This window comes from Ambystoma mexicanum, chromosome 4q (genome assembly GCF_040938575.1).
Source record: "Ambystoma mexicanum isolate Mex_15411 chromosome 4q, UKY_AmexF1_1, whole genome shotgun sequence".
NCBI lineage: Eukaryota > Metazoa > Chordata > Amphibia > Caudata > Ambystomatidae > Ambystoma > Ambystoma mexicanum.
In genome coordinates this window covers 663,220,197-663,244,311 of record NC_090928.1, presented here as the reverse complement: position 1 = coordinate 663,244,311, position 24,115 = coordinate 663,220,197, and the positions used below count along the sequence as shown (strand labels likewise).

Below are 24,115 nucleotides of genomic sequence, written 5' to 3'. Positions count from 1 at the left end.
TCTCGTTTCCATACTATCCTGACAAAAGAATGTTATTTCTCAAGAAGTAGTACTTAGAAAGACTAACGTGTTATTTTAACAAGAAAAAGTTTCCTACGATAATAAAACAATTGCATTTATGTTTTGGAACTTGTATGTTGGAAGAAAGTCCAGCATATTTGAAAAAAGACAGTTCAAACAACACAATGTCTTCTACAATATCAACAGCTGTGGTAAAAGGGAAATGGGTTGTTTCTTGAAGGGAGGTCCCTGCCTAGCAAACTAAAACTAAAGAAACTCAGTGGTGGGAAAATTCTCTGAACAGAACACTATGGGAACAGAGCTATAATTTGAGTATTCCTGAATTGATCCAGGAGAAAGGTCACAAAGAGTGCTTTGAAGACACATTTAAGTTTAAATGGCAAAACTATTTTATTGAATCAAAGGTCAGCCATATTAACCTTGCATAATTTTATTGTATGTATTAGTGTGAGGGCCAGAATGATTTTGAAACTAGGTTGGTTTTCTTAGTTTTAGTTTGTTAGACAGGGACCTCTCTACTAGATTAGGGAAATAAGTGACTCACCGTAGTGACTACCTTACTCCTAGTCCATAGTCCCCTTTCCTCCATATTGTATGGGCGTCCCTCAGTAGCGACGGGAGACGGAACCTTTTTCACCAGAAAAATCATCTTCCCCTTTCAATGTAGATGTGCGCTGGGGCGCACCCCTGGGAGCATGCGCTCCCCTGACTCCACCCACCGGCGCCACTCTTCATTCCCCTTTGACGCATCGACAATATTAATATTGCCTAATGACACCAGTTCTATTAGGGGGGAGGACGGTGGGACGTATGGGAGGAAAGGGAACTATGAACTAGGAGTACGTTAGTCACTAGGGTGAGTAACTTATAATTACTCTTACGTCCTGTCCCCTTTTATCCATACTATATAGGCAATTACAACTGAATGTAGCGCCAGGGTGGAGAATTGCCCCTCTTAAGAAAACAAGTTCTTCAACACTGCCTGGCCAAATGCTGTGTCCGACCTGGCACTGACATCCAAGAAGCAGTGCTTGCAGAAGGGAGGGGGGGTAGCCCACGTAGCGACTTTGCTGATAGTCTGCCACAGGACGTGGCCTTGGAAAGCTATCGCCACAGCCTTGGCTCTGATGGCGTGGGCATGCATATTTGGTGGCAAAGGCTTGTGCTGCCCCTCATACGCTTTCGTGATAGCCAGAACCATCCATTTTGCTATGGAAGCAGTAGAGGCCTGACAGCCTGGTTTTAATCCCCCAAAGTGATGAAGAGGGAGTCCGATTTCCAGAAGCTCTTGGTTCTGTCCATGTAAAGTCCACAAAGAATGTCGGAACACTATCTCCTCATTCAGGTGAAAAGAAGAGACGACCTTAGGAATAAATGTGGGGTGTGTTCTAATCACCACCTTGTCCTTGTAAAATGTAGTATATCGCCCTGATGCAATCAGGGCCGGGATCTCACTGATTCAGCAGTGCCTTCTTGAGGGTAACTAGCCTGATGTACCCGGATGCCGTGGTTTCAAATGGTTAATGCGCCAGGGCGCACAGCACCACATTAAGGTCCCAGACCGGATGTGGTGTGGTTTTTTGATAGGTGGATACAATCTGGTCAGACCCGCCAGGTGCCTCTTAACCACCGGATTCGAGGATGAAAAGACATCCTTTGATTCTGCCCAGTGACAGAACCTGGTCCACTTGCTTTTGAACTGGCTCCTGGTAGCGTCGCTCCTAGCCCCTTGTATGATAGCCAGGTTTGCCTGCGACAGGTAGAGATGCTTCAGTGTAACCTGTTCAGGAACCAAGCTGCGAGGGCTAACTTTAAGTGGGCTGGCTCTACCGGGAGATGAACCGGGGGCTGATCCGGCAGGCTGAGAAGTTCTGAGAACCAAGGTCTCGCTGGCCACCATGGTGCTATCAGGGTAAGCGGAAGGCTCTGTGACACCCTGACCCTGCAGAAGACCCTGTGCACCAGGGGAGTGGGAGGCAAAGCGTACGCGTTCATGTTATTCCACAGGATCTGCATCGCGTTGCCTAGCTAACCCCTGCTTTGCCCCAGCCATGAGGCGAACTGGGGGCCTCTCCTGTTGGTACTGGTTGTGAAGAGGTCCATCTGTGGATGACCCCACCTGGTGAAGATCCCCTGAAGGACCTCTATTTGTTCAACTGCCATTTGTAGGTGTCTGATCCCAGCCTGCTGAGCCTGTCCGCCTCTAGGTTGGACTCCCCAGGGAGGTGGATTGCCGACAAGTGCATGTTGTTCGCCAGAGCCACTCCCTGCCGGTGATCACAGGGAGGAACACTTTAGCGCAAGCCAGATAGCCATCATCTCGAGCCAGTTGATGTGCTCCAGCTGCTCCCGACGAGACCATACTCCATGGACACTGTGGCTGTCCAGGGTAGCCCCCCATCTGTCTAGGGATGAGTCTGTGGTAATGGTGACTTGAGGTGCAGGCTGCCGGAAGGGCCTGCCTATCCACAGGTTGGTGTCTGTACCCCACCAGACTAGATCCTGGTACAGGTGTTGTGGTATGCTGACTTGCTCCGCCTTAGATCCCTTCTCCTGATTCCAGGAGGCTGAGAAGTGCAGCTGGAGGCCATGTGCTGTACTGCTTCTGGAGACCTCTCCCTGACTAGACAGTCCTCTAGGTATGGATACATGTGGTGGCTCTGTACCCTGAAAAGAGCTGCCGCTGAGTTAGTATTGTAAAGACCCTGGGGGCTGAATTGAGTCCAATGGGTGGATGCCTACATTGAAAGTGAAAACCCATGATCCTGAACCTCATCAATGACCGATGGGGTTCCCAGACAGGGACGTGAAGGTAGGCATCCTTCAGATCCAGGGAGCGCATCAAGTCTCCCACACACAAGGTCTCTGCAATGAAGGCTAGGGTGACCGTGTTGAACTTTTGGAAGGGAAGAGAAGGGAAAGGTTCAAGGAAGAAAGGTCCAACACAACTCTCAGGCCAGCCTGGTTCTTTTTGTGTATGGTGAAAATTTGTGAATAGAAGCCCTCACCCCGCTGTGAGGCTGGGGACTTCCTCCACTGCCTGGCTCGCTGCAAGCGACCGGATTTCTGCCAACAGAGTTGCCGTACTAACCTGCGGGAGCAGAGGGGAGGAAGGAGGAGACGTAGGAATTGGAAGCCGGAAGCCCATGCATAGCACTGAGAGGATCTACAGGTCTGTGTACTTCCTCTGCTAGGACTGTACGTGAAAGACTATCCCGACACAACTGGGGACATTTTCCAATAGGGGCCACCACTTCTCTGGCAAGGTGCATCCGCAAGGAAAAAAGGTGTGGGGCTTAGCCGCATTTATATGCATGTTGACTTCTGTAATACCTCCCGGGCGGGGAAGAGAAGGCGCGATTGGCTCGGGGAAGAGGACGAATGGGAAAAGAAGGGGGAGGCTAAAGATGGAGACAGGAAGGTGCGCTTCTTCAGGAGAGGTTGGATGCAGAGTTGACAAACCAAGAGAACAGAAGGTAGGAATGTGGAATGGAGTGTTGAGGTGATTTACAGAGAAGATGGGTAGGTGAGAGTAAGCAGTAATCTATTGTGAATGTGTGTGGAAGGTGGGTGAGTGAGTGTGTTATTGTTAAAATGGATTTTCAGAATCAACTCTGGGGTGGATTCTGAGAGGCTCACCTATTATGGTGAACAGGAAAGGCACCAATGTCTAGCCAAACACGGTGAAGGTAGAGTAGAAGGTCAGTACAGCGTAGACTCAGGAGCATGCGAGAATGGTATAGGGTTTCAATGAGACACACACACAGAACTCCAATGAGAAGAGTACAAACATATACCATTATTAATTAGGCCTTTACGATATGCTCAAAGCAAGTATTATCACACAACTACTCTCCTATACATATATATATTCACCATTGAAGGTTCTACTAATCGAGTACCACACCTTTACCCTTAGAAACAGTTATGAAATAGTTAGCAAGATTAAAAGCAACACTATGAATAACTGTGTGTGGTGGTAAAGCAAGTGAGAAACAGATAAACAATACATTTCAGAACCAGTAAAGCATGGTAAGTAAATCAGGTAAAATTCCTTAAAGATCAACCTAGGACAGGGTACCTAGTACTTAATAAATCTAGCTCCAATAGGGAATGAGGCTTAGTGTCCAAATGTCACCAGATCATCAAGTTACACTGTTCAGGTGGGCTTACTATTGAATTGCAGAAATAGTGACCCCAAAACCCCTGGCTTCAGGTAAAAGTTACAAAAGATATGAAAAGTTCAAACAGGTTTCTCTTCCAGTCCCACCACTCTAGGGAAGACCAAGGGGGGGATCCTTGACCAAACCACCACCAATCTTGGTCAGGCAAGGGAGAAATAGGGTCAGGACTAATGCCCAAGTAACCCTATGGTGGGAGATCAAAGCAGGAATAGGCATACTAACTTAACCTCTGTACTCAGGTTTCTTCAACAACCCCTTCAGGGGTTCCCGAATCCGTTAGGCCCACTCACTTCTAGGCTTTGTCCGGTCAAGGGATGCGCAGGGGTCTCAGGTACAGATGTCAGTTTTAGCATCAGGATTGGGTCTGGCTAGTCCACAGTTCCAGTGACATGGTTCTGAAGACTGGACAGCTAGACATCCTTGGCATGATAGGATGCAGACATCCATGGGACAGGCGTCCTCAGAAGACCTCCAGGACACAACGAAAGTGGAATTCGGCAGCAGTCACCATGTTCAGGTGGTAACAGACTATATTCATAAGGTGAACAAAGGAGCAGGCTCTGCATGGCTTCTCTTCGATTAGAAAGCCTTCAAGTGGCAGAGCAGGAGTTTTATACACAAGCTGAAGATCCACCAAGTTCCAAGGATGCACTCGGAAGCTATGACAGCTGCAGTGAGGTGGCACAGGAGAGAACTGGCCAGGCCACCGGGTGATACAGGAACACTTTTGAAGGCTCAGCAGGCATGTATCCTCGATCAGGGGTCAGGACAGGTTGATCCCACAAGTCCAGGGGTCGAAGCACCTAAAAGGGCCTTCTTGAGATCAGGAGAGAGGAGCATGACTTCACCAGGACTTTGCTGGAGGCAATGCTGGTCAGCTGCAACAGTTGTTATTGGGTATTCAGGGAGCTGCACCACTTTGTAGGGGTCTTGGCACCAACAGTGATGTGTCAAATGGCTTCACAAGTCCTTGCTTTATCCAAGGTTTGGACTGGAGTCGCTACTGTAAAGAAGGCATGGTATCAACAGTAAGACAGACCCAAGTGACCACAGTTCAAGGGTGTCTATTGAACTTTAACAAGGGTGTGATACACGCCTATCTCAACCTAAATCTACAGATGGGAGCAAGCTACGACCATCAAATAATAATGCAGTCCTAGTAGAGTCTCGTCAAAATAAAAGGACCTATACTAAAAAAAATATTGCCAATCCTTACCGCATAGTGAAGTGTAGTGTTCATGAAAATGAAAGAAGTGTTCACAAAATGATATGTCAGGATGTTCAGGCTGTTGGCCTCCCTTCCCCAAGTTTTCAACACGGGACAAGGCAGTTCACTCGAGCAAAGAACATACTCTGGCTTCTTCGGCACGAGGACAGTTCCATTACCAGCATCAGGGCCTTCTGTGATGCAAGTCTTTTTGCTTTTCCAAAGTCTCTTGACTCAGAGGGCCTGATGTACAAGAACAAAATAAACACAAAGTTCCCAAGTGTTCAATTTGGGTGTCTCACCCTGAATCCCCCTCAGCCGGGCTCAGATCCCTTTTTATATCACAGTCAGTATTGTGGATCCCTCTCTTCCGGGCTTAGACCCCCCTTTTCCAATGTTGGGAGAATACCCTTTCTTGGGTGCCTTATGGTTCACCCCGGATCCCCCCCAGCCAGGCTCAGATCCTATTTCTGTCACAATTAGTCTCCCTCAACCAGGCTCGGACCAATTGTAGCACCCATTCAACTATCAAAGACTTTCGAATGTGCACTGGATTTAGCTCAACCCATTGCAGGACCACTTCAATCTCAAATTTCCCCTTGCAATAGTTGCAATAATTGAACCCCTGACAGAGACCTTCGAGTGAGAATCCGCGTGGCACTGGGCCACTCGATGGTATCTTATTTGGCTTCCCAAACTTCAATAACTCCTCTGGTTTTCAATTATATTTGCGTCGTTCGTCACATATGTTTCACAGGCTATTATTTTTATATTTTTTCATACAAGGTTGCCACTCGCAACCTTAGGTCTAACATAGGCTGGTATGGTATCAGTATTTCCGACTCACCGGCTGTGCTGTCCTTACTGGTGATGCTTTGTTGTAGGAGCCAAGGACAGTACCACGGTGGCAGCCTCTCCTCCCCACCTTGGTTATCGACGCGGGAGAGCCCCGGGTACCTCCGACACACAATGCAGGTTTGTTCAGCTCCATTTCCCGGTCTTAGGTTTCTTACTTTCCAAGGTTCACGAAAGTAACGGTCTGAAAAGGTCAAAGGCACTTACCTTCTTGCAACCCTCTCTGGTCTTGCCGTCTTTCTCCTTGTATTAATCTGCCATCTTGGAACTGCTGTTTCCTTGTGTGCTTTGCCTCACAGTGTGCTTTCGTGCTCCACCTTTCATCCGTGTGGGGAAGTGTGATGGAAGTCAGGTGTGTGCAATGATCAGTAATTGCCTGACTTTGCCTGACCATTGTATTGGGACATGTCAGGTTTACGGCTCTGGTGTTAGTCCGTTTTCGCTCACGGTGAGCTGTCTGTGAGAAAGTGTTCATGTCGGGAAATGGGGCGGGGGGTTGAGTTCCTAGGTATCATACTTGGAAGGATGGGAAAGGGTGTTACAGGGAAGGGGATACCCCGTCTCACCTTCCATGTCCCACTTCCACTCCACGAAGACCCTTCATCCAGGTGATCCCCCCCCCCCCCCGCACTGGTCCACCCCCAGGAACTGAATCCAAAAGCGATGGCTGTGTCCTGGCCCCTTGCATGCCATATCTCTAGGGACTAGCGAGTGAGGCACCTTCAGGTTTCTCACATGACCAGCTCCACCAATGTTATGGCTCTGTACCTTTGAAACTGGCAGGGGCTGTCCAATCATGGAAAGTCCCAGGCCAACACATCTTTCCAGCAACAAACACATTCTGGCTTGGAATTGACTGGGTCTAGACAGACGTAGTCCCACATCCGACCATACAAACCGACCGCCACTTTACCCGGAAAAGGACAAGCTTTACCCGAAAAAGGCTTTCCATATATGATGATTCTGGACACACAATGGCAGGAAGAGGGCTAAAATACAAAATGATCAAACGACAGGCGAAAATATGATGGCATGGCTATGTTAGAGTATATGGTACCCTTTATTTCATTATGCAGTAAAATGCAATAGTGCACAGGTAAAAAGTCAACAACATGGTAGAAAACGATCTGCTGCCCTCAGCCCATTCTGGATACATTGTAATTTTAACCACAAAATGACAAAGGAAAACATTATAAGGATACAAAGTATCCTAATCGCACTTCACTTTAAGGTATTGTGTTCAGTTTTAAAAATACAAGAATTCAATTGAGGGAGTGAGGGTTCCCCAGTAATGGCAGTTTTAGGGACTTATCAGTTTCCCCATTAAAGTGAGCTGGGGGCTTTACTTCCCTCCAGCGAATCAGGTCCGGAAGCAGACAATAGGACATTTAAACTGTGTCTTATCGAAGTCTGTCGGAGGAAAGCAGCAAAAAGAAAATCTTTCCTAACAGTTATTGAAAGAGGGTGAGTGGAAGGTGGATGAGAGAGTGACAGGAGAGTTACTCAGTAGAAGGTGGGACAGAGTAATAGTGTAGAGGGGAGATCAGTAGATGCAGTGGAGAGGGCAAGGTGGTAGGTGAGTGAAGAGCGGAGAGTACCAGGAGAGATAGTAGGATGGCGTAACATTGGAGGGTAAGAGAGGGAGGGACAGCCCTTAGAGCTGTTTCAAGAATGTTAAGAAAAATCCTTGAAAAGTTTGTGTGAGTTAGTATGTTATTAAGGCCATCTGTGACCAATCTAATATGGGACCAAATCCTAGTTCCCATTAAGTGGAGGTAAAGTGGGAGGGAATGAGCTCACTCTTCTTTTTGTGGTTATCCGACTGTAAAACACCTACCACCATAACAGCCTGTTCTTTTCACTGTTTATAGAGTAAAGGGGAAGTTTGAATGTATGGAAATTTGCAAGTCAACGTCTGAATGAAAGTAGGGCAATTCTCCTACCTTAATTTCACTGAGATTTCGTCAAGTAGATTTCCGTGATAAGAAACCTAAGCACTCAATTTACAAAGAAGGAAAAAGTGCGATAGGTATAAATTGTGCATGCAGCAGAGGCGTAGCCAGGATTGTCTAGCAAATGCGGCCTGATGCTAATGTAGTTGGGCCCACTGCACTAACAAAAATATCTGTAAATGCCCACACAGCGCTGCTGAGTGGGCATTTACAGATTTTGGGTGGGCCTGGCCCCTCAGGCCCTACCCTGCCTACGCCTCTGGCATGCAGCCTTCTACAATGTGCGCATGCACAGTGATTCACAAAGAAGAGGTCTACCTTCTCACCTACGAATCGATTATTCACAAAAAGTCTTAGTTACTTACCTGTAACTGTATTTCTCCAGCATTGGTATCTTTCATAGATTCACATGCTTGAATATTCCCTGTCGTCAGACTGGGAATCCTCGGTGATAAATTTAATAATACATTTTTTTTTTTTTTTTAAATATACACACATTGCTACCTAGCAGTGCATGTACATAGCCCATTATAGCCTATGAGCCATTTCATTGTGTAGTCCCTCCACCTCACTTTGGTCCTTTATGGCCCCAGCCAATGAGGTGGCAGGGCTTAAGCTCCGCCCCCGGCACCCGTCTTTAGATTTTGAACCGTAGAGATTACAGTATGATGAATGCCGAGCATAGGAGCAGCCTCTCAGGGGAGGCGGGCGGGCGCATGTGAATCTATGAAAGATACCAATGCTGGAGAAATACAGTTACAGGTAAGTAACTAAGACTTCTCCAGCATTGGATCTTTCATAGATTCAGATGCTTGAATAGAATACCAAGCAGTTAAAACATGCCACCTATATATATATATATATATATATATATATATATATATATATATATGCATAAATACAGAAAAAACATATTTCTGATCAAACCTTTACCATGCAGCAACACAACGGTTACATACTTCGGGAAAGGTGGGAAAGGAGGCTGGTCCTACCTTATACAAAGAGATGGCGGAGCACTGCCTGTCCAACTGCAGCTTCTTTGTTGGTATCTTCAGTCAGGCAGTAGTGTTTGGCGAAAGTATGCAGAGTGCTCCACGTGGCGGCCCTGCATATGTCCTTCAATGCCACCCCTGCGTGGAATGCTGTTGACGCCGCCCTTCCTCTGGTGGAGTGCGCAGACGGCGGTCTAGTTAAAGGGTCGCCTTTCAACTGATGGCAGTGGGTGATGCAGGACGATACCCAGCGTGCCAGACTTTGTTTAGATATATGCTGACCCTTGGTATGGCCAGAGAAAGAAATGAATAGCCGGTTTGAGGAGCGGAACTCCTTGGTTCTTTGCAAGTAAAACTTCAACACTCTAGCAACGTCTAGAGAATGTAATGTTCTTTCCGCTTCAGAAGCGTGATTCTGGAAAAAGGTTGGTAAAACAATGCGCTCAGTGAACGACATCTCCGAAAGTACCTTGGGGAGGAACTTCGGGTGAGGCCTTAAGATGACGCGGTCCTTCTGGAACAAAGTAAACGGGGGTTCAGAAGACAAAGCTTGTAACTCACTGATCCTTCTGGCTGATGTGATGGCTATCAGGAAAGATGTCTTCCAGGACAAGAATTTCATTTCGCATCTGTGTATGGGTTCGAAGGGAGGTTGCATGAGGGCTGTTAAGACGGTGTTGAGGCTCCAGTCCGGAACTGGTGTAGGTGTAGGCCGATAAGTACGCATCAGTCCTTTCAGGAAGATTTTAACCGCTGGTAAGGAAAGTAAGGCTTGCGTCTCCGCGGTTACTGTGTAAGCCGCTATGGCTGACAGATGGACCTTGATAGAGGACAGTGAGAGCCCTGACTTAGCCAGGTGCAACAAGTAGGGCAGAATCTGATTAACCGAGGCCGTGAGGGGATCGATTGCAGAGGTCTCGCACCATTTGGAAAACCTGGTCCATTTCCTGGTGTAGGTGACTTGCGTGGACGGGGCTCTCGCGGCCCTGATGATATCCCAGCATTCTGATGGTAACTTTAGGTGCATCAGTTTGCGCTGCTCAGGAACCATGCTTTGAGAGACAGGCTCCTCGGGTCGTGGTGGAGGACCTTGCGGTTCTTTTGTGTCCGTAGATATTGATGTGTCTTGAGACGAATCGGGGGTTGACAGGATAGATGCCTCAGCGTCGGGTACCAGACTTGCCGTGCCCAATCCGGTGCAATTAGAATCAAAGAACAATCCTGTTCTTTTACCCTGCGAAGTACCCTCGACATGAGGGGAATGGGTGGGAAGGCATAGAGCAACTTCCCCGACCAATTCACTGAGAACGCGTCTCCCAGTGATTGGTGCTCCGGGTATCTTGAAGCAAATCTCTTGCATTTTTTGTTGTTCCTGGTGGCAAAAAGGTCGATCTGCGGATGGCCCCATAAGGCAAATATCTGTTGGGTTTCTTTTTCGTCCAGCTCCCACTCATGGGACGCTGTGTATTCTCTGCTTAGCCTGTCCGCTAGGACATTGTCCACTCCTGGAAGATGCTCTGCCCTGATCTGCACCCCGTAGTGCAAGGCCCATGCCCAAAGCTGTTGGGCTTCTTGCAACAGGATCTGTGACCTCGTGCCTCCCTGCTTGTTTGTATAGTGCATGGAGGTCGTGTTGTCTGTCTGGACTGTAAGAACTTGACCAGCTATCACCGGTAGGAAGGCTTTCAGCGCCAACCTTACGGCCCTGAGCTCTAACACGTTGATGTGGAGCTGGGACTCTTGTGTCGACCAAGAGCCATTGGTTTGGAGGTCCGCAAGATGAGCGCCCCAACCTGATAAGGAAGCGTCCGTCCTCAGCAGAAGGGTCGATGTCGGTGCTTGAAACGGCATCCCCTGCAGAAGATTCCTCGGAACATTCCACCATCGAAGGGCCTTGTGCAACATCGATGGAATCCAGACAATGTCTTCCCAGCCTCCGAAAGCTTGTTTCCATTGGTGGTCCAGAGCTTCCTGCACCGGTCTCATGCGAAGCCTGCAGTTCGGTATGAGGAATATGCATGATGACATCATGCCCAATAGGGATTTGTAAGAGCGTACGGATGTTGTCTCTTTCTGTAGGAAGTTCGAAGTTGAGCGTAGAATCGCTGCTATTCTTTCTGCGGATGGCCTCACTCTGTGGATGCTGTTATCGAGTTCGGCTCCCAGGAAGAGAGCTACCTTGCTGGGAACGGGGCAGGACTTTGTCTGGTTTATGGAGAAACCTAACTCTTTTAGGAGGTTGACAGTCCTCGACACTGCCGAGCGAGCCTTTGCAGCGGAACTTGCCTTTATCAGCCAATCGTCCAGGTATGGAAAAACGTCCGTTCCTGCCCTCCTGAGACTTGCGGCTACCGGCGCCAAGCATTTTGTGAAAACTCTCGGAGCCGATTTTAGCTTGAACGGGAGCACTTGAAACTGAAGTGAAGCTCTCCCACCGTGAACCTGAGGAACTGCCTGTGCGCTGGATGGATCGGTATATGGAAGTATACGTCCTCCAAGTCTAAAGTGGCTAAGAAGTTGTGCTTGTTTAACCAAGGTAGCACCCCTTGTAAAGCTACCATCTTGAATGTTATGCGCTTGATAAATTTGTTGAGTGCCCTCAGGTCCAAGATGGGTCTCCATTGACCGTTTTTCTTTCTGACGAGGAAGAATCGGGAGTAGAAACCTTTTCCCCTCTGAGAATAAGGAACTGGTTCTACTGCTGCCTTCTGGAGCAGTTTTTGCACTTCGGACATGACCTGTCTTAGCATATGCACTCTGCGAGATGTTGGAGGCAGGGAAGGAGGTTGGTCCAGAAATTCTAAGGTGTGACCCTTTCGGATCACCTGCAACACCCATTTGTCCGATGTAAATGATTGCCAGTGCTGGAATAACTGGCTCACCCTTCCCCCCCCACCGGGGTGGGGTGAAGAGGGGAAAAAAATTGGTCGTCGGTTTTGCTTGCCTTGTGACTTCCCTTGGGCGGAGCCACGTCTGCCTCTATGGGCGTATCTGTTGGATGACTGATATTTATTTTCTTGGTACGTGCCGCCTTGTGCTTTTTGACCATACGAGGAACGACCGTATCCTCTGAACTTGGAAGATGAGCCTCTAAAGGGACGAAAAGACCAATGGTCCTTACTTTTGTCCTTTAAAGAACTGATGGCTCTGGCTGTGTCCGTGTCTGTCTTGATTCCCTTCAAATGATCATCTATCTTCTTTCCAAAGAGATCTTGTCCATCAAACGGCATGTCTAATATCTGCGCCTGGACTTCAGGTCTAAAGTTAGTAGCCTTCATCCAGGCCTGCCTTCTGAGCACTGTGCTGTGCGCCATCTGCCTGAAGCCTGATTCGGCCACATCAACCGCTGCGTCGATCATGTGATCCGATGTTGCTTCACCATCCGCGATTATCGATTTTGCCTCCTCCTGGAGCTCTGGTGCTAATTGTTTCGCCAATTTAGACATGCGGAGCCAAAGCTCGCGATCGAACCTTGCGGTCATGGCCAGCGCATTGCCCGCTCTGATTGTAAGCGATGCAGAAGATGATACTTTCCTGCCCATGGCTTCCAGTTCACGTCCGTCCTTATCCGGTGGTGCCGACAACGGTGAGGAGGGGTTGGCGAGTTTCTTTCTGGCCGCCACTGTAATAACCGAGTCTGGTTTCGTATGACCTCTCAAACAAAGTGGTGCCGAATCCGGAGCTTTATATTTCTTTTCTGGCCTGGACACCAGCGCCGGAGTCGATAAGGGCGTGGATAGGATCTTGGATCCGGAATCCCAGATGGTATCGAGGAGAGGAATTGTGGTCACTGTCCTCCTTCGTTTGTCCCTGTGCTCATAGAGCACTGATTTCCTTTCCTCAGAAGAAACCTGAATTTTAAACAATTCTGCAGCTTTACCTATAATGGTGTGGAAAGAGACGAGATCATCCGGCGGTGAGGCCTTGTCCGGCGAGTCTCTCCTCCTGGGCTTCTCGACTACGTAGTCATCCCACTCACTGGATGCGTCTGGCTCCTGTGTTATTTCTCCTTCTTCTGGTTCCGAGAATTCTCTAAAAGGATCCTCCTGCCAGTCTGATACCGAGATGGTGGACGGTACCATAGTAGGGTCCACATCCGGAGATCGCGGTCTGTGCGATGACTGTGGCGACGGGACTCTTGTAGGTGAAGCACTGTGGGTGCTGCTCCTTGGTCTTCGAGCAGGTTCCGGTGATCTCATCCGTTTTTGCGGTCTACTCCTGTGAGGAGAACAACCAGATGTGCCTGGAATCGGAGATGACTCTCTAGGAATAATTCCTGATTCTATGGGATCAATCGGGATTTGCTTCTCCTTTTGCCGCCTGTAAAATTCTTCTACAATCCTCTGCACGGATAACATGAGTACCGGGTCATGAGGGTATTCGGATTCTCCCGTGGACGGTTGCCAAGGAGGGCTGTATAGTTTCGGTAAGGGACCGGTGGACTCTTCCACCACTTCCGCATCAGAGAATTCTTCCTGAAGAATTACATCCGGAAGTTCTGCCATGTGACCCAAAGGTGAAAATTGCTGTACCAGTGGTTCATTCTCAGTATTCTTCTCAATGACATTGCTTTCAATGACAGGAGTTTCAAATGTGGAAGGCAGCAATTCCTCCGTAACTGCCGAAATTTGTGGTGCCGCTGAAGGTGTCATGGACGATGCTATCTTCGTCGACAAGCATCCCCTATGAGATTTCGTCGACGACTGAGATTTTCCCGTCGACGAGGGCTTCGCCGTCGACGACTGAGGTTTTCCCGTCGACGAGGGCTTCGCCGTCGACGAGAGCTTCGTTGACGAATGTGGAATGCGTTCCATAGACGACTGCGTCATGGATGAATGCTTCGTGGACGAGTGGTGTTTCTTGCTCGTCGATTGCTTCGCGGTCGATGTGTCCGATGACGATGATCTTATTGTCGACGATGTCTTAAGCGTGGTCGTCGTCGTTGCTGGTTTCGTCGACGGTATGGCCGATGACGGGCCTTTACCTTTCCCTTCATTCGTGGGCGGTATCCCCGCCGACGACTGCCCCCCCTGTTTTTTGCAAACTCCTCCTTACCTCTGGAGGCAGATTTTGCTGACTTTTTCTGGCTTGGTAAGTCAACTGGAGGCAGAAAGGGTATCAATTCCAGCTTCCTCTTTTTGGACTTGGGAGAGGAACTCCTTTCCACTGAATAGGCCCTTCTCTTTGAAATTTGTCTCTCAGATGGAGTGCTGGATTGGACAGGAGCTGTTCTGACAGACTCTTCGTCCGAAGATTGATCCCTGGATTCCAGGTAAGAAAGGAGTCTTCTATGCCTGTCATCTGTCATGAAGGGTCTTGGTGGAAAAGGTTCTACAAATCTCGCATTTTTTAATGTCATGTGGGTACAGACAAATGCAATGCTCGTGGGGGTCTTTGTTGTAAACCAATTTCTTTTTGCACCTCGTGCAGTCCCTGAACAGGGAAGGCTTCCTGATAGCCTGAGGTGCCTCCATTTCTGAAGAGAAGTTCAGTCGACGATTTTGAGAGGAAAACAACAAGTTTTGTCTCCCAGGTTAATTGGAAACAAAGCCCCTGAGAAGGGGAACAAAATGGAATATATTTACCAAATATATTCCACACAAAAGTAGAAAGAATTTGAAAAAGCTCAGAGAGCTCGAGGATTCCCTGTGTCTGTTAGACTGCGGTGAAAAATCTAAAGATGGCTGCCGGGGGCGGAGCTTAAGCCCTGCCACCTCATTGGCTGGGGCCATAAAGGACCAAAGTGAGGTGGAGGGACTACACAATGAAATGGCTCATAGGCCATAATGGGCTATGTACATGCACTGCTAGGTAGCAATGTGTGTATATTTAACAAAAAAAAAAAGAAAAAAGAAAAAAAAAATTATTAAATCTATCACCGAGGATTCCCAGTCTGACGACGGGGAATATTCAAGCATCTGAATCTATGAAAGATCCAATGCTGGAGAATTTAATAAAAAGGTGCATGTACCAGAAAGCTCAAAATAACGTTGAGAAACGAAAAGAAAAAAAACAAACAAATCCTTTAATACTTTTTGTCCCTGGAAGTACTGTCAAACTTTGAGAAAAGTGAACCCCTTACAGAAAAAAACAATAAAAAAGTAAAACCTAGTTATGCAGATTGGCTAGCTGACTTATTCCAAGTTGGAAAATGCTCAAGTGCTACAGGACCAGGTGTGGGCCAAATTTGCATTGCCCACCGATTGAGACGTCACCAGATGCTGTGGATACACTTCCCTGTCATCCAGTCAATTGTAGGTAGCCATTTGCCAATGTGACCAGTGGCAAATGGTCTGTGTTAGACCCCACTTCACCACAGATGCCGTGCCAGTAGTCTCAAGAATGGATTTTAAAAACGTACATTGTCACCAAAATAATTCCACAAATATCCTCATCTTCACTGTTTCTATACTAGGTACACTCTCAAGGAAACTGACTTATGGCACATAGTACATTTCTTATGGGGCTGTTTTTCATTCAAAATGCATTTGCCACCAGAAATTGCTTTGTGATTCGCACTCAGGTGCTTTCTTTGGTTCTGTCTTGAGTTTCAAGTGTTTATTGAGATGTAACATTGTTAAGGAGTGGCAGGGGCTCTATAGCAGTCACCCCAATTACCAGCAGAGAGACTCTGGCCCATCAATAACTCCCTGCCGCAAGAAAGGTAGACTCAGCCATGGAGCAAAGTTGACTGCCTTTATTATCTAACAAAACGACAGGGATCACACCAAAAACACATGAGTTCTCCAGGGTTCTCATCTGCTGAGCGCGTGTCACCCGGTTCTATCCAGGTGTGATGTCACAAAACCAAGTTCCGTTCCCGAAACCTATTGGGCATTCACATTGGTCAGTTTAGGCGATCTATACACACTTTCTATAAGGGTTAGTTCTCCTACTGGGTAGCCATATCTGGTGGCTCCTCCTGGGACCACCTCTACACTCCACAAAATAGAAAGATGCAGGACCGTAGGGAGATCATTGGCTCCTGCAACATATTATACCCTCATGTGAAAGGTGACTCTGGATTAGACCGAGTGGGTCCTCCCAGCTCTGAGACCCTAGATGGTTACCAGGCTAAATACTTTCAATAAAATGACCTAAACTATTAAAATGCAATGCGGCTATATGCCCCGAGGTGGTGGGCCCACCCAGTAGGCAACGGCCTGCCGCTCAAGTTGAGGGCCCGAGCACAGCAAGGGTCCCTTAACTAGGGTGGCGGTCCGTTACCTACAGGGTGGGCCCACCACTGAGCGGCATATCCCCATTAGCACCCACGTAGTCTGCTACATGGGTGCAAATGGTTTTTTTAAAAAAGGAAAGCATTTTCTCTTGCAGCATCCTATTCACAAAGAGAAAATACTACACCAACATGGCCACCATGGAATTGGAAGGCTGAGCTCTGTACGAAGCCCCTCTTCCATTTCCATGGTGGCCACACTGGGACAGGAGCTGCGGGGACCCGCCGCTGCAATCAGGTAAGTGGGATGGGGGGAGGAGAGGGGCAATAAAAGCATAGTCTGTGGGGGGGGGGGATTGTGGGTGGGGGAACCGGCCATGAGGTGGCTTGGAAAGCGGAATTAGACTAGCAGTGTCAGCCCGCGTTCCGAGATCCCTGATTGGCTGGCGCACCCGCCCAGGGTGCTAATGAGAATTGCAATCTTCCCCAAAAAAGAATAGTATTGGTAACAGGAGAGTTCCTCAAAGTAAAATAAAACTCTCAGAGCCCATAATGGTCACCCAAGAATCACACATTGCTCTGTGCCATGCAAGGATTCAGATGGGACTGGTAGAGAAAAAACCTGGAAGATGGGTAAACAAACACTTGCACTCTATGCACTGGTACGTAGATCTAGAAAGAGCTGGGCACTGTGGGAGATGAACATCTAAATGTGGCTTATAGTCTTAGGTGGATTTGTCTGCATGGTATGGTAGGTGTGTCCTTATGGGACAGTTCACTGGTGTAGGTGTATTAGATATTCACTTGCTATATAATAACATGCTCATCACTAATTGACTATGAGTATCCTATTCAGGCTCCAATGTACAGACAGTGGTCTAGGAAAAGGTCTATCATCTGTTACTTTGCCAAAGATTCCTGTCTGGTTCAGTTACTAGACATGACATAAAAAATTCACTCCTTTTCTAACTGATTGTCTCAGAAAATTGTCAATGTTGTAATTTCAGTATGCTTTTGATGCCCATAGTCCAATTAGTGATGCACATGTTATTATATAGCAAGTGAATATCTTGTACACCTACACCATTGAATTGTCCCTTAATACCAGCAGTTGTAGACCGGTTTGTTACATATGACTTTCCACAAAGAAAAACCGACTGATGATTTTGGGGTACTAGCACCTGCAAGGTCTCTGGCCAAATCAGGGAGCTTTGAATGCAGTCCTTTCCTCCTGGTATTGGCCTACCCATTCAGTTCCCTGAAGTTGGCATATTCCTGCCTGGCACCTCATAGCCTTTGCTGCAACCCGCCACTGCACTCCCCAACATTCTCTTTGCCAAACACGCTCCCTTGGCCCTCTTTGCAAGCCTTTCCCCTCGCCTGACAACCCCAGGACACCTCCAACAAGCTGTGCCCAATGGCTGCCATGGAAAGGGAGAAGGGGCTAGGGGTCCTTCCCTTTACCAGTTTTCCTTGGCATTTCAAAATGTAGATTTTTTTTAAATTTGTGATCGGCCCACTGCACAGTTTAGCAACATTAAAACAAAGCTATTAACACCTTGGAAAGTATGCCTCGGTGCCAATAGCTAAAATCAACGAAGTGTACGGATTTACTGCCATGTAAGGATACCCGGGACCTCAGTACATTTTGCCCCAGGGCATTACCTAGCAGCCAAGCCCTCAACCTCTGATTTATTGCTTAAATAATGCTGGATTCAGAGGGGGCATATCAGCCAATAATGACTGGCAGAGCCCTCATCACCCAAGAGTATGCCCAATATTTCCCCTGCCTAAGTAAGGTCAAGGTGTGCTTTTTTTGTGGGAAACGTGTCTGAGATGGCCATATGTGGCCTTTCCCCCACTAAAAAACAACAAACACTGGGACAATAGAAACTGAAGCTCATGGTGGAGTCCTTTTTACATGTTTACCACCAGGGGGATGGAGGAAGTGTAGAGGAGTCAGCTGGGTGGCATGGCTTACTTCAGTATTGGAGGAGGTAAGTGAAGAGAAGTCTGTCATTTACTTGGCAGTTTGTGTGTGTCTGTGTATGTGTATGAGTTTTCAAAAGAAGGGGATGTCAGTGTGGGTAGAGTGTCCATGAGAAGGGGCGCATGAGGTGAAGCCATCACCTTGCTCAGAACATGGGCCCTTATAACGAGTTAGCCTGTGATCAGCGGATTTGATCCATCCCACATGCACAGTGCTATTTATCCATAACATGCAGACCCAGGCGGACATTGTCTAAAGGCACATGCAATAATCAAGAAACAGATATTGCTGGCATTGTTGTACAGCCTCAATAAGTGGGACTCACCATTCTACCTGTGCCTATTACAGTTCCCGCTGAATCAGATGGTGCTAAATACAAAGTCAGTGACCAGGTGATGTCCAGAGAAACTTACCAACATTGTATTAATGAGCAGAGCAGACTTTGTAAAATGTGTGAATGGAAGAATACCAAAATGCTGGGGAATACATCTTTTTTCAGCATCGCAGAGGTAATTTATGCATACCATGTTTGTTTTCCCAAAGAATTATATGATAGGCTAGAAGTCAGATTAATTGAAATAAAAGTATTATTCCACTCTGATCACTTTCTGTTTTATGCACATGAAAATATATGTGGGAAAAAGAAATGGTGTGGGTGCTGACCCTTTTCTTTGTCCTGCCTGAAAACTATCATATACTGTTTCTGTTTTCCTTGTGAAGGATGTACATTACTCATGGTGCCATTTATTAGTACCACACTTCTCTCAAATGTAAACTTTCACTGAACACTGTCTACACAAGCTCAGTCAGTCAAACTATTATCAAAGATGATTTCAGGAGAGACAAACTGCAATTTGAGCAGTTTAGTCAATGTAAAAATAAGTTGTCCATGGATAAAAACGTAACTATCGTAGTGCCATTCATAATTCCACGATGTATTAATTACTACTATGCACATATATACCAGAGGAGAATGTATAAATGTTATCTTATATAGGCTGTCCCTGGTCTGGCCACAATGCCCAAAGTAAAGACTGATTAGTTGGGATAAGAGATTGTCTCAACTTTACCTGGAGAAAATTTGACATCTGCGATCATCTCCTTTCTATGATGGAATAAAACCATGTCTTCAAGGGTGTCGGCATTCACCACCATAAAGCTCCCATCATTTAATCCTACGGCTAAGGCCTTGCCATCGGGAGAAAAGGCACAACACCTTCCACCTAGAAGAAACATTTAGAGGCAATACATTATTTTCATCAATTTGTACACAGTAAACAAATGCTCAATAGTGTGTGAAGGGTAGCAGCAAATAGTTAACGAATACAGAAAGAAGGCAAAGTAATGTCCAGCAAAGTGAGTTTGGGTAATGGTGAAATTCTTTTTGATCAAGGTGCTTTGTGCCACATTGGTACTAATACTGCAGATATTTAACCATTTAAAAGCATAAGACCAGGAGCTCCAAACATGGTCACTAAACGTGCTGAAATAGGCACAATATTGTAGTGTTTACAAAATATGGTTGAAATGGGAAAAGGACAGCAAAATCAAAGAAGACTTATAATTTAAATGTTCTTATCTTTCAGGTGGTTCTGAACATTACGCTCCACATGTATGCTACTAAACAGGTGCTACTGGAATAGCATGGAGGATGAAGATAGGGGAGAACATCTAGACATGTTCTATAGCACTTTTGCACTGAAGGCCCAGGAATTATGTATGGGTGAATTCCACACAGCAAATCATCTCATGCATGTATGAAGGTCATCATTGTAGAACTGTGATCATAGCATACAACCAATACTGGTTACACAAATCACTAAAAAGACTAGGACCTGCTCCAAATCATCAGTGCATAACTTGCGTACGTCAGCAAAAACAAACTGCTTTTAAGTGGTGTTTACCATAGTACTTATGTTTGAGCACAAAGAAGGGTTCCCTCAACGTGATGACTTTGGGTTCGATTAGCACATTACTTCTATTTAAATGCCCGAAAGGGAGGGAAAGAAAGACCAGTAGTAAGAGAGAAAGAGCGAGACAATGAAAACAGAGACAAAGAATTTAAGGAGAAAGAAAAGAGGAAAAGGTGAAAAGCATGGAAGGAGGGAAAGAAGCATCACACGACAAGCAAATATGGCAACTTGTAACAGTTTGTTTTTTATAGATGCAGAAATTGCCATTGATGTTTGGCAAATTGGCTAACATGGTGTGTACCCTTAGTGGCAATACAATACTCTGTATCGCTGAGCTGCCTTCCATTTCGCATTTGCTTTTTACCCCCATTGCTGAAAAGCATAAAAGAAAACTAACCGCATTCCTCCGCTATCTCCAAGGAACGGCTCTAGATGCAAGCCGCACTGCCCATGCACAAGATATTCGTCATACCCAACATGTCTCACTATCCACTGTCCTGCAGGCTAGGCACTCAATGTCATCCCAAGATGGCTCTGTCAGGGCCATCATCAAAGGGAGGGCAAGGGTGACAGATTGCTCTGGGCTTAACTCTGTTGAGGGCCCCACGATTTCACAATTATATGCTTTATAATAATTCTTTAAAATAGTGGAGTGATTACTGACCATCTTCTGATTGCAAGTTCCCTGCTCACAACTACTGATGCATGCTAACTAGGTGTGTAGGTATTGTGCATTAATGTTTGTGAGCAACAGAGCGCAGAGAGAGATCCCCAACAAAGCAAGAGTAGATCAGGGTGTTCTAGCCCCACTCCCCAAGAAATATGCAAAAATAGGAAACAATTGCATATTTTAAGCACTTTTTGTGCAAAAAGCCATACAATTTACAATCGTTTCTGCAGGGTGTCATAAACAAATGAGCACAGGAGGGTTTTGCTGTATGCTTCTGCTTACCTTTGTAAGTATAAGGTGTATTGCCAGTATAAGGAGAGCATTTTGTGCTTGTTGTGATAATATATGTCAGTACGAACACACTCCTGTTGGCTTGGCCCATAATGCTAATAATGCCATCGTAACAACACAGGTTCTTGCTGGCTGCGCCAATGTATGCCAGAATGCCCACATAAGGACACTCTTGTGTTGCTTTGCTCATAATGCACTAATTCCACAGTACTTTAAGAAAACTTGCCCATGTTGGCTGTGCCAATATTTGCCATAGTAAGGAGACACTCCTATTGTCTTTGCACAGTGCATTAATAATGTCAGTGTAATAAACCAAGTACAAGCTGGCTGCCCCAATACATGCCATTTTCCCTATGTAAGGACTCACTCATGTTGGCTCCTTTGCCCATAATGCATTATTAATGGCGCGGAGTGGTGAGGCAGAGTGGTCTGCCATGAGTTGGGACAATGTATCTTTGCTGATTGCTGGAATTACAGTATTTTCTCCATTGCAATTGAAGAGCAGGTGATTCAAAGCAGGAGCTCTGTTACTGCCTTATAAAAAAATCAGAACACGCACGAAGTAAAACATTAAAATGCGTGCAGAGCACTGTGCGAGTGGCGAGGCAGAGTGGTCAGCCGTGGTCCGCCGGGGAGGCAGTAAGCTCCTGACTCTGTTGAGCTTTGCTATATTTCTGTTACTGTGTGAGAAAAAGCTTGTACAGCATAGCAGACCCCTCCAATACATCTATTTTTCCAATTCTGTCTAGAGACTGCTGCTCGTGACCATCAAACCCCCCCTTACCCCGGTCCTATGCTCTTGGGAGGCCGGCTAAGAGACAACTACATGCAGGCAGAAGGCTTGTAACCCGCTGCCTGCTTTACATAAACTGTAGAATGCTATTTCGAAAGAAGCGCCTAGAGGACATGATCTTGTTGTGGATACCGGTGCTACTAACAATGTGCAGCAGGTTATACATAGAGCTTCTACTGATGGCAGCAAAATTACCAACTTCTTTTCCTCTGGTGCCGCCGGCTGCTGCCATTACTCCGGTCATTCCCTTATGTGCCCCTGCATTGGCAAGCACTCCAAACTCAATCACCACCATTGATATAAGTCGCTCCTAAACTTGTGCCTCAATTTCTGGAGAGAGTCACTTGGTGGGCAAACCTCAATCATCGATCTTCCACTGACTTTATACCAAAATCAAACTTATCAGCCAGCCCAGATCTGGAACATATTGCTGCTAGTGCGGCAATGGAATCAGAGTCCTTCAGTTTGGACTAAAGTGGGATCACAATGAATGAAAACCTGGGTCAGCATGAGTCATTCTCACCAAGCCCTCAACACAATTGGGGCAACGGTGGATGCAACCTTTGGAATGTACTCCACGCTGGCCAACTAGCAAAGATCAATTAAACATATTTTAGCGGGGGGGCGGGGGGTTGACATCATTGCAACTAATAGTGCCAAATTTGAGTCAGTAGTGAAACTGCAGGATGACTCAGACATTGCCTCTAGTATGCTCAATTCTCCTCTCTCCATTGCTTCGTCCGCACCTAGACAGGATGCTGCTCAGGTAAATCAGCAAGAAACTATCTACACCTCCATGGCTTCCGATTCCATCTGTTTTGTTGATAAAAACAAAGGAATTCGCTCCCCTCAAAGTTAAGAAAATCACACAAAGAAAGCAAAAAAGAATGAATAATCGATGGAAGAAGCAATTGGAGCATTATCCCGTGCATAGTGTCCCGTCCAGACTGCCTGCCAACTCGGGATCACTGGAAGAGACTTGTAGTAAAAAAAGCACAGATGGCCATAAAGGAAAACTCTAAGTTACCTATCATCCCGACAGTCACAAAGTCAACTACTACTCTGGGTACGACTCTGGACACATGTTTGTAGTCCCCGGAACAACAGGTCACAATAGTTCCACCTGAATTTGCTAACCTGCAGGAGCCAAAGAGCTCTGATGGGCCGTTTGAGCCCAGGTCCTCCTCTCGGACGTCTATTGTTGGGGTGCAGAGCAAGACACAAGTTAACTTGCCTGTGTACTGTCCAACACAGAACGCCTTTCCGCCAGCGATGGACAGTCAGACTGAGGTCGCGAAGGCTCTGACTTCGATGCTGATGTAACACATATCCTGTGTCACTGGCCCCACACATTTTCGAGCCACATACCCAACGACGTCCACCAGTTCATATCATAACTGAAGTCGGTAAACAGGTGCCACAGTGCCTCAATACCAGATGCTCTAGTGTACGCATCGAGGAGCTATCAACTAACAGTAGCACATTCTTAAATTGTGGGAGCTTGATACAGCTGCTCCATCAAGTTCCAGAGTTAAGCATCATGTCCCCACAGGACACATAGTGTTAAACTACCTGCTCTGTATAGCCAAACTAATTGGGGAGTGGTTACTTTTGTATCACTATTGATCATGGAAAGGTTGGTGTGTTTTGCGAAAGAGCTTAGGGGTCTGTCCTTTGGTATCCAGATCCAACCATCTACCACGTGTAGCAAGCACAATGATCATACCTTTATATACCATGGCTAGGGTAAAGGCCCATGATCTGCAGAGAGACGGTCACAACCAACATAAGCAGGTTGCGCCTAAGCTGAGCGCAAAAGGTGGCTCCCCTAGCTCAATCTGATGTGAACTGGCTATTGGTTGGGGAGGGCTTCCAGCACTGATAAACAGACGATATTCTGATGCTTGGGGATCTTACCCAATGGTGTGTCCTTTCATGGGACACTCGAGGTTCCAGGTCATTTACTTTCCATGTTGAAGGGCTTACTGCACTATGCTATGTGGAACTATTTCTGCTTCAGGAGACTGTGGCCAATGCCGAAAACAACAAACAGACGATATTCTGAGTTTG

At 46.7% G+C, this 24,115-nt stretch overlaps 1 protein-coding gene across 3 annotated transcripts in view; it reads right to left on the bottom strand.

Moving 5' to 3' along the window:
* The window catches only part of EML6 (EMAP like 6), a 3,038,586-nt gene that overhangs the window by 1,288,454 nt on the left and 1,726,017 nt on the right, over positions 1 to 24,115 (bottom strand). For all 3 annotated transcript variants that reach the window (XM_069608236.1, XM_069608238.1, XM_069608237.1), the window contains exon 22: positions 19,449 to 19,601. In XM_069608236.1, the coding sequence (XP_069464337.1) occupies positions 19,449 to 19,601 (153 nt within the window). The remainder of the gene's footprint in view (positions 1 to 19,448; positions 19,602 to 24,115) is intronic.